At 44.1% G+C, this 18,073-nt stretch overlaps 1 protein-coding gene across 5 annotated transcripts in view; it reads right to left on the reverse strand.

The window, feature by feature from the left end:
* The window catches only part of LOC107997067 (ecdysone-induced protein 74EF), a 153,411-nt gene that overhangs the window by 28,060 nt on the left and 107,278 nt on the right, over positions 1 to 18,073 (reverse strand). For all 5 annotated transcript variants that reach the window (XM_017055431.3, XM_062072267.1, XM_062072266.1 and 2 more), the window contains 2 exons: positions 2,760 to 3,017; positions 29 to 196 (listed from right to left, as the gene is read on the reverse strand). In XM_017055431.3, the coding sequence (XP_016910920.1) occupies positions 29 to 196; positions 2,760 to 3,017 (426 nt within the window). The remainder of the gene's footprint in view (positions 1 to 28; positions 197 to 2,759; positions 3,018 to 18,073) is intronic.

The raw sequence follows: 18,073 nt of genomic DNA on the forward strand, positions 1-18,073 counted from the left end.
TATCAGAGGAAACGAAACGTATGCTTACCTGACGACAAATGAGAATGATGAGACGCCAGGCTTGGCTGAAGGGACGAATTGGGATTGAGCCTTGCTTTCAATAAGAGATTCGCGTCCTCGTTACCGCCTGAGGACGTGCTGGACTCGACGTCGCTAACTCCGCTGTCCGCGGGACTCGCTGGCAGTGATCCGCTTCCTGTTTACCCGCGATGAAACAGAAATGCACGAGTTTCGTTTGGTAATTGCGTCCAGGTGAACGACCACAAAGGGAAAAACGCACGCCGCGCAACGTTTTGCACGCTTACACGACTTTTGCTCTCCCATCCTTCGTTTCCATTCGATCTTCTCCAAAGGGGAGATTTTTAGTAGAAAGTAGAAACGAGGGCTGGGAATTTAATTTTCAATTAGGATTAAGAGTCCTAACCGTTCGAGGGAATTAAGAAATTTGGTGGTTTAACATCGACGACCATCGTATAGAAAATCATATCAATTGGAAATGAAAAATCGAGGGCAAGATCGAGTTAGGCGCCATCTGGTCGAATTTCACGCGTGGACGCGGTTCCTTCTGCTCGGTTTCTCCTCTCTTTGTGCCTTCTGTAAGCGAATTAATGTCTTCGAGGTGGTCCGAAAGGAGGAGGGGCGGACGACTTCGCTTTATCGAGCAACAACGCGACACCAGATCGGCGAACGTGTTTTCGCGTGCGCCGTCAATTAAAGGCATCTTTATGCAACGGGCGAAGGTCATCCGGTCATTGGGTATGCATATCGCTCGTGCTTCCCACGGTCTCCCTCTCCTTCTCTCCCTCTCCCTATCACGCGGCTCGAGAGAGAGAGAAAACGGTCTGGAACCAGTCCTAAAAGGTCCAGCGCGTAAGGTTCGAGAGGTCCGTCCGTCCGTCTTCTTTCGATCCATTCCACGCCACCGCCACACGTGTCCAAATCGACGCGCCGTTTCTGTCATGCAAAGGGTTATGGAATCATCGTGTATGTGGGGCACGCACAAACGTCGTGCAGAAACGAGAAGTCGTGCCGATACGCGGCGATCTTGCAACCGAGGCGATGCCTCAACCTCTTAGAAACGATTACATAAGGATTGCGTTTCGGTAAATCGACTGGCCCGGCGAGGTACTTGTGAACCGGATCAGTAGGAACACGGTAGCCGCGAATACGCCCGTGGATGAAGCTTATGCAAAATGTAGCCTGTCGAATCACGTGGTTTAGTAGTTTACGCGAAATTAGTCTTTCAATGTTGTCTCCTTACGTTTTTTCTTTGTCATCATTCCTTGGAAAGAATTGCGGAAAGATCGAGGTCACGATTTTTTAAAAAGTTTCTTTTTTTTTGTATGTTCGTTGCTTCTTTTTCGTAAAAAAAAGTCATACGTTGATCGAATCGATATATGCTTCTTAATATGATATCGATATATCGTTTAAATGTTCACGATGTTTTATTCGTTTGTCGAGAGTTGAAGAAAAAAAAGAAAATGATGTCCAATTGGTGTTCAGGTAGATAAGCTATCTCGAACGTGACGGATTAAAAACGCATCGTAACATTTTCGATCAATTTCGATCAATATGATAAACGTTATTATAAAATTTGATATTTTAATTTTCTCGCGCATTCTGTGCGGAAATAACTTCGTCATTCCATTTTCTTTGCTTCAAATATATATATATATATATATTCCAAGAGACTTTCAAATCGAAAAACAAAATCGCGTTCCTTCCTTCGAAAAAGAACATTTAAGGAAATGTGGAGGTGGTGTCTGTCGTCTTACAGGTGTGCGGTGAAATTCCCCCGTTCATCATCGGTACGGGAAGTCGAGAAATCGATATTGCCTGTCTGCTCGACGGCTGAACAGGAATTTTCGCCTTTTTATTGCTACACACGCGCGCACACACGCACACCGCGTCGTCTCTAACGATCTAACATCGGAGGTTGGAGGAGGAGGGGGGAATTGTTGCTCGAACGAGCCAGAAACTGGCAATGGTTTTGCCCGTGGCGTGCCTATGAAAAGCGCGAGGAGAGGAAAGTCAAACGTTTACCGGCTCGACGCGGCGAAGCCACGCCGGAAGTGATTTCCTGTCGGCTGTTTACCAGCCGGCCATCGATATTGCTTTGTAAATATTATTATTGGCCGAGTAGAACGCCGTTCCAATGGAAAATCGATGCGCGTAATCTCGTTTTACGGTGGAAGGGAAAAAAAAAAATTAAATAAATAAAAATAAAAGAGGGGAGAAAGAAAGGGAAAGAGAAAGAAAGGGTTTTTCGTCGGATCCCACACATCTTCCCGGTGCAAGTCGCGCGCGAATTGATTTCACTTGTTTCTATTAACGTTACGCGCGTTATTCCTTTCCAATTGCTTTCTCCGCCGTTTCTATTGTAATCATTCAATTGGAAGGTTTCGACGAAAGCGTGCAACGCGTTGCACCGCACGTGCGTTATAATTCTTTTTTCTTTTTTTACCGATACTCGGCTGCAAACATACGAAAGGTGCTTAATTGATAAATTATGGTAGACTTATAAAATTGCTCGTTTCGTGGAATACTTATGAGGTTTCGATTATAATACAGCCTCACTCGCTGTAACGAATCGTTCAAGAAAATTTTATTCTTTCTATCGTCTAATCGTATCTCTATGCGTATCCATTCAAACGAATATATATTCTCGTTACAAATACAAACTCGTTTCTTTTGCGTCATCGTATGTCACAGCAAATGAGCGATATTGAAATACATTAGGGAGCTTGGTCGAGGCTGACCTGGCGTACTTGTGGTGGCCATAGTGGCAGTGGTGTAGGACGGTTGGCCCATTTGAGCATGGCCGGGCAAGTGGCGGCCGTATCCATTTTGCACCCCTAGACCGTGTTGCTGGGGATGCTGCGAGAGAATGCCGTGCAGGAGACGTGTCCCCGTGGTGGTCGTCGTCGTACCGGTCGATCCTGGTTCCGCTTTAACGCTGGCCAGGCCCAGTTGTTCCTTCTCGCTCGCATCGTGTGGCTGAACTTCCCTCGTGTCCACTGAAACCACGCAAACTACAATGTTAAATTTCGTTCCTTCCTTTCGTACTTAAACGTAAACTACGTCGCTTTTTCAATCGTAATTTTTTTTGCTAGATAAATTCATACGCGTGAAAATTGAACAAAGCTACTTCCAGCTAATAGCGGATCAATCGTAACAAATAAACGTTGTTCCAGCATTTTAATAAATGATCACTTACTCGAAGATTTCATTTTCTAAATGACCTACTCTGACGTATTTATCCACCAATTTCAACGGAAAAGAAACTTGCGTAACGTGGGGTTAATCTTCTCTCACTCCTCGATACCATTAACCAAAAATGATGCGAGGAATAATAGAAAACTCATTTAGAAACGATTCAACTATCTCCCTATTTGCATCCGGCCGAGTAAAGAGAATCAGTAAAAGTAAACAGCAAGGCGAGCTTTCTCCAGGTTTGCAGGTCGGTAAAAGCTCGTCTTTACACGTCGCTGGAAGACGTGCCATCTTCCGATACGGAGTCGAGATCGCACGCAGAGTTGCACCGGATATCGCGTAGATATTCTTACGTCAGACGAACGTCTTCCTGCCCGCCATTCCGTTCCAGATAATTACAGGCAACGACGCACAGTTTGCTAGTTTTGCTTTCTATCCGTGACTTCTCTCGTTATCCCCACCCTCTTTGCTCGCTCGCAGAGAGTTCCTGTTCGATAAACAGCAGAAACAACTCAACAGTGGAAGAGAAACCGATCTTTTGCTCGTCTACCTTGCCACCAGCTAAACACCACCCGTCCACCACAGCCAGGCCCGTCTTACGGGGATCTCGTAATTGCCGATTTAATTCACGGATCCGTCACGTGATACAGGCGAGGAGGAGATCCATTTATTATCCACGGATCGCCCCGATCATGATCGCCTTCCTCGCTACTCGAGCTACATACAACCGGCCATTTTCGATTTTTCCTACTCCTCGATAGGAAATTTTTACAGGGACCAAGATAATCTTGGATCGTTCACTTTCGGTTAAGCAAGTTTCCCTTAAGAAAGGGCGCGAGGAGAAGGGTAACAGGATTGGAAGGGGACGATTTTCTTTTTGTTAAATTTCAAGCGAGGAAAAGTTGAAAAGTTTTTCAAGATTTGCACGAGAATACAATCTCGAATGTAAAAATTCACGAGCGATTTTTTGAAGACACAAAAAATGGATTCGATTCTCTTAAACTTCTTACAGATACGGTGGAATCGACCGAGGGGTCTCCCTCCCATCGCTTCGCACAATTTCGAAATCTGGATTTTCGTTCGAGCGGGGGGGCATCCAGACGTTCGTCTGGGGCGCAAGCACGATTGCGCAACACGACCCAGCCGTGTGGGCGCGATAAAAAGCGGTCGACACACTTTTTATTACATTTTCGGGCGATTCCCTCCCGTCACGATAACGATAATACAAATGATCTTGAGGAGGAGCGGCTGGAGGGAATGGAGGTTCGCGAAGAAAGCGTGTTCGCAGGCATCCACCGTGGCGGAATGAGTCGATTTTCCACGCCGATTTTTCCCCGGCCGCTGCCACGAGAAATTGCTTAATGAAGCCGCGAGGTTGGCACTGCCTGAAAGGAAGGTAGAAACGTTGCAGTGGGTCAAGGAGAGACGCCGGCTTTCACTTCCTCTCCGCAACGCCGCGCTCTACCCCTCGAGAACACCTCCCATGCCTCTCTTTTTTTTTTTTCCTTTCCTTCGACGCTTCCTCAGCCTTCCCTCCTCGGGGAGTCCACCGGTGTGTAGGAAGCGATCTCGACTGCTCTCGATGTCTAATCGCCGTGATCCGAACGCGGCCCCTCCTTTTTTCGAAAAATTTTCAAAGATTTTAAAATTGTAACAGGACATCTTTCATCGGAGAATGATGAGTTTTGAACGAGATAGTCGTGTAAAAGTTGGTTTTCGTTGCCAAATGTTTGCTCGTTTTATCAATCCTGATTAAATCAATTATCGTTAAATTAACGGTTTTGTGGTATTTTGTAAGAGATGGAGAAATAAAGGGAAACGAGTGATGAGTTAAGATCATATAAGGAAGCGTTTAATACTATTTTTTCTCCTTTTTTATTTATTAAAATCAAGTTGACTCGTTTTTTCGGTATCGTCCTTAATCGAACTTGGATATTTATGGATTTATTCAAATACATAAAGGTACTACGGAAGATGCTTGACATACAAAAAAAAAGGAATATTCAAATCATAATGCACATCACGACGAAGGAAATTTTTACTTAGATATTTAGATTTCGTTTCTTTTTAGTACATAATCAGAGGAATTTTGCATAAAATCTACTCGATATAAACTTGGCGTAATTTCCATAGTTAATTCTTCCTTTTGCACGAGCATAAAACTTGAAACTTTAAACTTGTAAAAATACGCCACGTATATTTACGATCGACGGATTAAAAATTAAAATATTACGCGCGACGAACGAGCGGGAGACTTCGTTCCTCGAGCGGAAGCCAACGAAGATCGTATCGATGGAGTTTAAGGATCCCGTTGACCTCCGTTAACCCTGAAACCCACCCCCCTAACGAAGCCTGTGTTGCCGAGGGTGCATTACAGATCGACCCTCGCGTTTGTGTTAACGCGCTAAATTATTCCTACACGTTCAACGAATCGAAGTTGTAAATAAATGGCTTGTTACCGATTGCATACTCGTTTCCTCTTTGCCTCGTCGTCGTCGACGTTTCGCCGTCCGTAATAATATTGATTCGACTCGAATACGCGATACGACAATTTTGCCCTCGAAACCCACCATTTTACGGAGACCGCTTCCTTTTTTCACAGCCAATAGCCGGGGACGAACCTCGGCGATCGAACCTCGTTGAAACGGAAAAATATCTCCGACTCGTTTGCAATGACATCGATACAAAATTTCCAGAAGAAATTTCCAGGGAAAAGTACGCGGACGGGTGGTGGAGGGGAGAAGAAAATTTTGATGGGAAAACAGATGGAGAAATTTTTCTCCGAGATCGTAAAATTTTACCAAGATTGATATTCGATTAATTAATAGCTTGGATGCAAGTTGAAAACTTCATTGAACATGGTAGAAAGTATACACAAAGTGTCCTCCATATTTAATTACCTATCAGGTAACCGAGAAAGTTTTACCTCTTTTTTTTTTTTTTTTTGCGACGAAAAAGGAAACGCAAGGAAACGTAAAAAATGAATTTATATCCGATTAATTATTTTTAATATAGGAATTATAAAATCATGATTCCGATCATTTAACTTTGGAGAATAACATTTAAGTCGAGAAATTCCCATTCTTACGAAACCTCTGACGACTTCTTTTCTTTAAAAAGAAGCTTCCTCGACTCGTTACAATCGAACGCAGTGATCACGGAGGCAGAAAATGTGTAATCTCAATCCAATAATCCACCAAACATTCGAATCTGAAAAACAATCGCGACAACAATTGTAAAACATTATAAAACAAGTTTTACAAATACTTCTTCGTTTTATTATACACTCTTCTATATAAAATAAAGGTATAAAAACTTTCTCGATTACCTAACAATTCTTTAAAGCTTTTCGCATAATTCGCAACGAGGACGATCGCGAAGGGTTAATCGTTCCCGAAGAGAAACGGCCGCTTCACGACGCCAGAGATATCTCGAGGATCGTTTGCTACGATCTTCGAGCATCTTAATTGCGCGTGGCCGGCTATATCGGCTCGTTAGCGGGGAATCAAGTCTCCGCCAAGCCTTTCCGGGGGGTTCGACCTTGCTTGACCTTGACTCGCCCTCGCGTCAGTCGAGAAGGGTGGGTGTCTAGCCGCATCGACCGAACACACGTCCCCGCTTTCGACTCGCGTCGTTTCGAGAACCGAGGAATTTTCATCTTGTTTTCGCCTCCGCCACCTCTTATCCTTACCTTCCGTATTGTACGAAATTTCCTTCTATCTGTATCCACTTGTACAGACGCGTTACCATGGAACAACAGAGTTTTGTTTCGATACGAATTCTTCATGTATCATACGAAGCTCCGAATATCATATCATACTCAAATAACTTTGATAAGGATTGTACAAGTTTGACTTACTTAATAATTTTTCGTATTATACGTATGTATACTTAGATTTATTATTCGTATTTGGTGGATTTTTGTTTTGAAGTTATTCAACGAGCAAGTCGTTAAGTTGTTTTGCGAGTATACAGGCATTTTTGATAAAATTAATTTATATCTTTTCCTCGGGCTTGTTGTAAAGATTCTAAAGATTCTTGATTTTCGACACGCTTAATCTAAAGATAGATAATAGTGATAATTTATTAAACGAAGGATATTAAGGATATAATTAATTTTCAAAGACGGAAATGGATTTTACTTTATACACAATTATATTTAAGCGTGATATAAAATGTTTCGCAGTTATTCGAGTATCATTCGTTATTATCTAACACTCATAATTTACTAAATATAGTAACCAAGATATGTGAAAACGTTATATAACTGACCTATGCGCGACTGTTAAAGTATCAATGAAAGTAACCGCGCTGTTCCAAACGGAATCAACGTTCCAGTCTCTGTCAAACGTTTCAACTATTCGCACTTACGAATCGATCACGGAAGAAAAAACGATATCTTATCGATTCATTATAGACGCAGCAATGAAAGTAAAAGTATTTCGTCGCGGTGAATATAAAGGATATACGAAACTACGCCGTCACATCTCGACGGTATGTTCCGCTTTCCTCACTTCCTCGGGACACGACCGATGTCGAAACAATACGACGAGAGGGTTAGTTGCGCGCGCAATTCAGACCCGATCGCTTCCGAATCGAGTCCGAGAACGATTCGGGCGCGCACACGCGCACGCGCAGTACGTAAGGTCAGCGTTTGCCCGGGCCATGCAACTTTCTCGCCGCGTACACGCGCGCACGCGTGCACGCACACACCTTCCGGTCGTGCCGGCCATTGCGTAACGGTAACGACTCTCTCTTTCTATGTGACATCACGCGCTCCACGAATATGCCGGAGACAAAGATGGCCGAGCGACCGATTTCCATCGATCGACTTCGTTTGGTCTCGAGTTCTGATGAAACGTCGATTTTAATTGGTTGTTCGATGGAGGTCGATACGAAAGCAACGCAATTGACAATTTTTCATCGGAAAGGGAAATAAATATCGAAGTTCCTTTATCTTACAATTTTCTTTTCAAACTTTTTATATATATATGTGACGTATGTGTGGTTCATATGACATTTGATCGATACTTTTGACTTCTTCAATAACGCTTTTTTTTCATTACATCGAGTTACGTAACTTAATAAAAACTGTTAATGCTCTAATTATGTTTCATAACTAATAAAGATAATTTTGTAACGAACATAAATTTATTGCTATTAAAATTGTTATTATTCTTCCATGTTATATTTATTATTCAATCAAAAAAGAAAAAATAAGCATTAAGAAATCAATCATCGAAAGATAGTATTGCATTATATTCCGTTTTACTGTTAGCTCAAAGATAGAGTTTCTCAGGGAATTATAAGCATCTGACATTTCTGTGTACCGCGATCGGTAGAATCCCTCGGATTCAATTGCTTCGAGTAAAAGAAGAAGAAGAAGAAGAATCTCGAGCCTCGCCAAAAGTCAGAACACCTCGACTCTATTCCGTCTTTCGTCACTTCGTTTACGATCCAAGCGAGCGTCGTATCCTTGACACGGAGACATCGATCTGTCTCAAACGAGTTCTCCCACTCGCTCGTATATTTTCCACCCTTTTCTACGTTTCTCAAGGAAAAGTATTCCGTTCCATCGAGATCAACGAGATACAGCAATCTGACCACTTGCAAAATTGACACGGCTCGGCCATGATGGATCCGTGGAGATTTAACAAGACTTGGTACAACTGCTTGCAAAAGGAGTTACGGCCGTGAAACGATCACGATGTTTTCATGGCGGTCGCAGGTGCAACTGCACGCAGCTGTGGTCGAGAATGGAATACCGCCGGTAGAAATCACGGTTCGAAAGTAGCAGTGATTAACCCTTTTCTCAGCTCGACACAGTTTGGCAATTTCGAACGGGTTTTGTTCCATCGATCCGTAATTTCGAGAAAGATTTTAAGACTCGTTGTAACTTTAACAGAGAAAAATCTCGCTTTCAAATATATCTCCATCGTCTTTATTTCGCTTAAACATTTTCTCCTCGATCTTCTTCACCGGTAGAGAAAATTTGCAATCGTCTACGTGTTTCATTGAAAACGATTTTTCGTGAAAAATCTATGAACGCTGATTTTCAATCAATAATAATACATAGCGAAAAATTCGATTCTTTTTCGATTCAAGTTCAAAGTTGGAAGAAACGCCGTTTGCAAATAGGATTAAAACCGCACAGACGAAAATACAGGGTGAGGAGGAGAGGAGAACGAGTTATTAACTCCTCGTTCGTAGCGGAATGCCCACCTGGAAACGCCTACAAAGTCGGGCCGAATGCACGAAACCGCAATCGCGGGCGAGAAAAGAAAGAAGAGAGAAGAAAAAAAAACTCGGCTCCTTATTTATTTCTGTTTTCGTATTCCCAAAGGTGGTGTTCGCCGTGCAGCGCAACGCAATCGAGTCCAGAACCTTTGATTCGTCGCGGTTCGTTATTGGTTATGTAATTTTGTGGCACGCCATACTTTCTCGCTTCGAGATCGCAGTCGAGACTCTCGTTCCAGAGTTGAAAAATGTTAGCCGGCTATGGGTAACAGGGGATCGATGCTAAAGCAAATTGCCGCCAATTAAAGAGCCCCTGTGTGATTCTGTATCTTTAATATCGTTATTCAACGAAATCGAGAGACGAAAATTTACCACGTTTCGATGGAATTACAGCGCTGGATGGAATGCTTCAACGCTGAATATCATCATTTGGCTACTTTGTTATTCTTGATGACTTATTCCATCTTTCCACAATTTTCTTATCTTCGAAAAGAAAAATAGCTGATACGAAGTAAATATCTTCGAGAGGAGGATATGCAAATTTGGGTAAGAATCGTGTATCACCTTTTCGAGATCGATAAAAGCTAGCCGAAATCACGAATTTTCTGGCACTTTCTTCTGTGCGTGCGTGACATCGCCGTGTCGTTTACGAAGGTTTTGACAGCGTCTTTTCGATCCCGTGCCAGCAAGGGTTCGAGCACGCGATTAGTTGACCCGAAACTCCCACGCTTCCGTCTTGCAAAAAATGAGGCATGATATCGTTATTGATTTGGAAATTGTACGAAAAACATTAAAACTTTCGTATAATTAGCGTGGCTAATTTGACAATATTCGTAAAGACATGACGATCTGAAATAATATTAAAATGCATATAATGTAAATTGTTTAGATACGTTTTTAACAATTTCGAAGGAGATAAAGATTTGATTAAATTTTTTGTTATCTCGACAATGTATATCTAATTACGTCTACTTTTAAACTGGAAAGCAAAAATGTCAAAGCGAGAAAGGATTCGTCTAAAGCGAACGATCAATTCCTCGGTTCTTCTATATTCTCTTCTACGAATTCCGTCTACCACGATGTCGCAATCAAACCGAAAACGATCCACAGCGCTAATCCTTCTTTCAACCATCGGGAGATTTATCGTTTCCTCCAAAAAGAAAAAAAAGAAAAAAAAAATTACAGACGTCTGATTTTTATATTTATAAAATTCTCTCCCCCCAAGAAGTAACCGTTTAAAAAAAAATATAAATTAACTAGAACAAACTTCTAAACTCCCATCCCTTCACGATCAATAAATCCATAATTAATAAACAAGTTCACGATTCACAGTCATAACAAATCCTCCCAATTTTATTCAAACTCCTTTAATCCTTTACAATTTCCAAGCGTCTCGTCCTCAAAAAAAAGAAGAAAAGGAGGGAAAAACGAACAATTACGAGCAACTTGTCGACGGAGCGGTTAATTAGCCGAGTTTAATCCGGGGGTGGGGATGATCGTATAACCTCTTACACCGCGAATTGCCAAAGCCGGAAATTTCGATACCGGAAACGACGCGCCAGCCGCGCGCCGCACCGCGCCTCGGCCTCTCCGCTGTGCATGTGCGCGACCCACTTCCTCCGTCGAAACCGAGAGTGCTTCTGTCCCGTACGTGTGAGCGGCTCGTTCGTGTGCGCGCACACGAGAGTGGGTGTTTCACGTAAAAGAGCCCGGCCGTTATCGCGCCGAGGAACGGTCGAGAGTGTGCCTCTACTGCACACACACACGAAACAGGAAACGTTCGATTCCACGGAAGTCTCGTTACAAGCGCTTCCCTCCCCGTCCGCTCGACCTACCCCTTTTTCGCGTGGCGTGGTTTTTCTCAAGAGTTAAAAATTAAAATTTTGAGATCCTCAAAAATTCGTTGGATCACTGTTGCAATACTTTTGTTATATTTGCTGTGGCGTTGCTGGTCGAAAAAAAGGAGGAGAAAGTAGCACTCGAAGGAAGAAAATATAATGAAAATACCGCGCTGTCACGATTAATTATCAATCGGTCGTTAATACTTCACGTAGTAATCACGTAGATATAATGAAAAAAAAAGAGTTAACGATCGAAGCAGGATTATTAAAAGAGATCTCGAACTCGTAAAATTTAAGAACCGCTGTCAAATTAAACGTTACTTCATAACGCGAGAGAAAAACATTTCGTTTCACGGTGAAGAAGAAATTTAAAAAAACCATACACGCGTCCTATATTTCCACAATTTCCAACAAAATGGCGGAAAGCCCGTTTCATCAGTGGAATCAAAGTAAAAAGCCATCCCCACATCCTTTAATTTCCAACAATTCCCATTTCGAATTGTCGAAATTGGACAAAGCCAATTCGAATGAAAGCCACGAACGAAACGAATGGAGAGAGAGAGATACGAATAATACGAAACGGGGAGCAGAAAGGAAATTTTCGCGACAAGATAGCGCGAAACGCTGCGTTTCGATTAACCAAAGCTCGAACGAAAGGGAATTTCACGCGGAAACGCGTTTGCCAAGTCGATCGGTTTCCACGTGGAAATGAATTCCACCGGGGCGAATTGCTCCATCCAGGTGTGCGTGGGCTGGCCTATCGCTTTGTAATTCGAGATTACTCAATTCGAAAGGCTGGTGGCGAACGAAGCGGGGGGGAATGTGGGTCATCTCGTGCAACCTCCTCCCGGGAAGGGAGGTGAGCGTATCGAAAACATAATCACCGGTTCCTCCGTTCAACCAGGGGGGACACGTGGAGGGCAGGCAACCCTTAGCCGTGCAGCAGCCTTGAAAACGCAGCGAGGGATTCGCGCACACCCTCTTCCACTCTCCCCTCCCTGTAATTCCATCGCTCACTCTCTTCCCACCTTCGAGAAGGAGGAAACGACTGCGCCCGCAAACTGCGTCCCTGACCTATTTCGAACGGTTGAATGGTCTCCTCCTCGGTCGGAAGAGAGGCAGCTTCTTCTATTGTGCGCTCTGAGGACAGGATCGTCCGAATACGCACGCTCACGCCCATTTCCTACGTGGTTGGGTACATTGAAAAGGGTACAGGGGAGGAAGGAGGGAGGGAGGAAGATTGGCGAGGAGTTGATATCAAAGGTTGCACGGATATGTCTCTTCCTTCGAATCGATGATGTTATGAAAGTGTATTTATTTAGAGCAAGTGATGGAGATAGCGGTCCATTTTTATCGATAATATGGTAATGGGGGAAATGTATGTTCGAGGATATTAAAAATATTTTAATTACGAAAAAAGTAGCGTTAACGTTAACAGAGGGGTAGGTTTTTACTTCTAACAGCTTTCCTAAATGACAAATATATATGCAAGAAATTACGTTATTTCAACGGATTGGAAAAAGAAAAACTGGAGGGATGCGTTGTAAAAATGATCTCTTATCTGTTAAGGAAGGGAATGAGGTTCAAATTTAAATTAACTCGGTGATAAAACTTCTCGAGGCTTTCTTCTCTTCGACCTCTTCTAAGTATCCCAAAACTGTGTCACGTTCGTGGAACGGCATAGAAAATGAACGGAACGATCCTTGAACGGGCGAACGGAGAAAGAGAAAGCGTTTCAAACGGATGAGAAGCCTAACGAGGGAACAGTTGGCCAACCTAACGATTCGACGAACTTGGACTCGGAGTGAAAATTCTTTTCTCACGGAGGGGGTGGATACCCTTGCCTCTCTCGACGTTAATGCATCGCCCGTCACGAAATGTCCCGTTAAATGTTTCCCAGGTGAGGCCAGAGGAAACTGGGTTATTCACCGGGGAGGATCGATGGATTTCTAACGGTATATATACCGAGAGAGATTCAGGTAGAAAGAGCAACAACGGGGGATGACGATTGCCGGACCAGATGCCTCCTCCCACGCTTTTAAGCTTTCATCCTTTGGCTCTTCTCCCCCGAACATCTCTTTTTGGAAAAATTACTGGTTTCACCCTTCCGGGTGGACAAGAGAGGAGAAAGAAAAAACGAAGAACTTCGTTATCGCGCGCATTAACAATCCGGTTGGTTTCTTAGGAGGCAGCCGTTAAAGGCTGCGTTGCGCAACTAATGGCGAAGAATCTAATTTCTTAATTGCGTAACGCGATTTAAAGGAATACGTGTCCCGAGCTGGAATTTCGTGGACTTTCTTTTCACCATCCCCACTCCGAGAAACGGTCGTTCGGTCGGTCGGTCAGGAGTCGAAACCTTCCACTAGATGGACGGATACTGTACGCGGGTAATGCGCGAGGGGGAAAGGGGAAAAAGACGGACGAGAAAAGGAAAGAGAGGAAGAAAGAACGGGGGGAGAAGTCTCGAGGAGAAAACGTCGATGAATATGGAAAAGGTCAGTGGCCATTTCACCTGTTCCATCTTCGAAAAATGGTGTGAAATTAACGATGCTAAAGCTGTCCGTTCCTCCTTAAGAATGGAAGGAGGAGGAAGAGAGGAGAAAAGTTCGTCGACGAGCATCGAGAGGGGAAAGGGTGTCAAGGACGACGGTGGCCGTCCAGAAAGAGCACACGGTGAGACAGGCCGCCACGAGCATCGGCGGCATCGTGGCACAAACGACAGATCCCGCTTACGATTTGATTAGAAAATAGTACTCTCGTTTTGCCCGTGTTGTGGCCGGGCTATTGTGTAACAAGAGCGACCGACTGGTAACGAGCCTCTCGAACGAGCATGCTCGCCCTGCCACCGTTCGCCGTTCTGCCCATTACATAATGCCAAGTGCCGTACCACTGTCCGCGAGATGATATAATAACGGCGCACACGCGGCCCTATAACGCGTCGCGTACGTGCTCCCCGTATACGACGGTTAACTGGTGGTAAATTATCGGTCGTTATACTTGGGCCCCTATTTTTTCCTCTTTTTTCTCTTTTTCCGATCGCGGTGAAGGCTTATCGGGGTAAGAGAAGGCCGATACCGATACCGAACCCCATTATTCCCATTGTTAAACGGAATCGAGTTTCGTTCCGATTTCCGCTCGCTTTTTTTATTACCTGGAAACTTGGTCGATTTCTCGGCTCCCGATTGATGGATGATAAAATCGGCTGGGATTACAATTAACAGAGAGAGAAAGAAAAGAAAGAAATATTTCCTCGGAGGGAAAAGTGGAATAAATCGCGAGTCACTTTTGCTACTTGAAAAAAATCGAGTCGAAGCTTGACCTTTTTTCCTAGATTCCTCGAGGTCGCGGCGTTTAATCGCGATCGAAGGGAAGGTATAAAAACGATGGTGAACCTGATTACGGGAGAATTCGCCGTTCCTTCTTCCTCCTCCTCTTCTTCTGGCGGCGAGATGCGAAGGGGCACTACTCTACCCTACCACCTCGTTGCTATAATAGTCTAGGTAGATCTAGCGTAGGCTCGCCTAGCCCACAAACGGTTTACTATGTAGGTCAGGGCTGATGCATTCAACGAGCGCGCTCTGCTCTTCCTCTATGCACTGTTCGCGTACCTATAGCGACCGATCGAGCCCGCCTCCTCCACCTCCTCCTCCTCTTCTCTCCTCTCTTCCCTGGCGTTCCTTTCCTTCGCTTCGCCGCGCGTCTACCGGGTGTTTTTTCAGCAACGAATGGAAACGAAAAGTTTGAAATTCCCGGCGAATCGATCCGGATATCCATCGATAAAACATTTGAATTATCCTCGATTACGTTTCGCTCGAACCGCAATTGCCTCGGACGTTTATCATTTCCGATCGCTAGCTGTTGTAGCCCTTAATTAGACGGGGAAAATTGGATAAGTTTTACGGGTCACTTTTGATACCGACCGCTCCGAGAGGATTAATTATTTTACGATCCTCCCCTCGCTCGCTCGACCTCGTTAACTATTTCCCTCCTCCAGGAATTTCCAATATCACGTATCCATACTTGCCGTTAAAACATTCGCAATTATCCCTTGTCATCCACGCGTTGTTTGACAGAGTACGAAGGAATCGGTATCCCCGCGATCGCGAAACGCGAGGCTTCCCCGCTGCGCTCGGGATTAATAATGCGGTTACGATGGCTAATTAATCGCTCAGCTTCCGCGAGTGATTCTTCCAGGGCCGGTGGTATCGCAGTCACGTTCGTAATTAATGCGCCCCTTGTGCAGATATCGATCGCTCTACAGGGTGTCCCTTTGAAGCGGCGATGGTACCGATAGCGCGCCGGTAATTGCCCCGCTTCCACGTACCACGTCACGTTGATCCGAATACACGGTGCGTCCGATCTTTCGGACAAAGAGAGAGGGGGGAGAGAGAGAAACGTAGAAATCGTTAAACGCGAAGAAAGAAGTGTAATTTCATCGTCCAAGAATTTTGTCTTTCTTCCTTCTAACATCCTTGTTGGCAGGAAAGGAAGAAAAGAATTTTTTTCTTAACCCCATTTCACACGTGCCGTTATTATTATTATCGTTAAGGTACAGGTGGACGACGATCGAGCGACGATTGTATCCCGGTCAGAACTATACGAGTCGAAAAGCGCGTCCGATACAAGCGTTCGAGACCAGCGCGCGATATCGATCGCGGATCCAATATTTATTCTCGATATGCAGTCGGTGGTGTCGCGTTTCCATAAGCAGGTTCGTGGCGGCACGACGCGGATAAAAGAATCGCGGCCACGCAAAACGTTGATAAACCTGGCTCGCCGATGCAAATGACCCGTCCGTCACGAGCGCCGCGCTCGATCAACGTTCCCCCTTGGTTCAATTCGGGCGCAGCGCCCCATAAAAATCGCAGACGATTGTGTCAAGGTGAGGTCAATTGCTCCTCGAGAAAGAGCAGTTCAAACGGGCGCATCTCCGCTCCCGTCGGATCGAAACGCGTTATTGGCCCCTCGATCGTTTCCAAGCCTCGTTTAAATAACGTTCGATGATTAAATATCGTTTCCGCGGAGTCGACTTTGAGCTTCGAATTTCGTCAATCCCCGACCTCGTGGCTAGTATTTGCAACCTTGCCAGCAAACTGGCCGCTGCTATTGTTCGCTATGCCACGAGGTGGACGCTTTTAAACGTCCATTCGGTGATCCAGTTTCTCGTATCGGATATCCGCGGCCGTTGACGCGAACTTCAATTTCCGAGAAACGAGCGGGAAAAGGAGGAAACGGTAAGTATGAAATTACCAGGAATTATATTGCGATCCCTTATTTCGAAACTGTACTACTTTCCTTTTTTCTTCCTCTTACTTTTTTTTTGTCACTTGTTAACCGTCCGTTCTTTTCGATGACAACGAATACACGATAGTCAGGTTGGAGAGAGGAAAGGGAACTTTTCGTTCGCGATTGATCGACGAGGAATCGCGATGAAACGAAATTCAAGATTCGTCGAGTTCCGCGAGAAGGGAGGCCAGATCGTCGCATATTTTCCCTCTATTTTTACAAAGGATCACGTTCCACTTTCATTAACCGGCATACGTGCCAAGTGTCAAGCGTCCCTGCAATTGGGACACCCGGTAGACGAAGGTAAGCGTCTCCGTGCCAACGTTCCAATAACCACCCAAGAGCACAAGGACAGTCTACCCCAGTTTTCCTATTGCGACCGCCTACGGCACGTCCTTCACCCCCTCTCCTCTCTCGCTCGTGCTCGCTCGCTCTTGCTCGACTCTCTTCCGGGCCGATCGGCGTGGAAAATGCCGCGGGAAATCGATCCCGACCGGACTGGAGAGGAAATTCGTGAGGCGTGAGACCACGCCGCGCGGATAAAAGGGTGGACCCCATGGAAAGGCCGACGCCGGAGAGGGTGATCATCCCCTATCTTGGTCAAAGACGGACCAAGAAACCGCGCTCGTTTCAAGGAGGAGAGGAAAGGAGAGAGAGAGAGAGAGAGAGAGGAATCGCTCGTGTGTTGACAATGTGCAGAGTTTTCTTTCAGACGAGCTATAAAAAAAAAAAATAATAAAGTTTCACGCCTCGTCCGAGCGCGGGAAAAGTGTGAAGGTGCGCGCGGGGACTGCGCAACCTCGTTCAAAGGATTTTCACTGTTGGAAACCTGGCTTTATATTTCAACGTCTAGTGACCAATTACGATATCGTTCTCTTGTGTAAAGATTGTACCAAGATATTCCATTGCATAACAGATTGAGACGATAAAATGAATAAATTTTTGAAGTACATATATATATACTTTGGAAAAATTTTTAGATCGTTTGATTATCCTTATTTGATCTTATATTTTATCTTATTAAGATTGTAAAGTCTGTAATACTTGAATCTTTCTAGGTTGAATATGCTTATCTATAATATTAATTATTCTTTTCCTATTCTTGTTTGTTTGTTTGTTTGTGTTACTTTCATCTATAATAAAATGATTTTATTCTTTTTTTTTTCAACGAACGATAATTTTGAGTTTGATGGACGATCGAGTTTTTAGTTTTTTCGTTATCGTAATCGAGTCGCAGCATTTTTTCGTCAGATTACGTTATTTGCTTGACAATTATTAGTCTTATTATCCTCTTTTATGGAATACCAACACGTTGTTATTGTTTATGCTGATAATGATCCATTTGTTCGTCTGATAATAATTAAAAGCAAGAATATTTGCATGTCACGAGTCACGTCTTCACGGATCACGTTTCTCTAATTATCATCTTAAATATGGTTGAAGCGGCAATATTTGATTGATATAATTTAATATCTTTTTTCTCTTTTTCTTATCAT

Source organism: Apis cerana, linkage group LG3 (assembly GCF_029169275.1).
Source record: "Apis cerana isolate GH-2021 linkage group LG3, AcerK_1.0, whole genome shotgun sequence".
Taxonomy (NCBI): Eukaryota; Metazoa; Arthropoda; class Insecta; order Hymenoptera; family Apidae; genus Apis; species Apis cerana.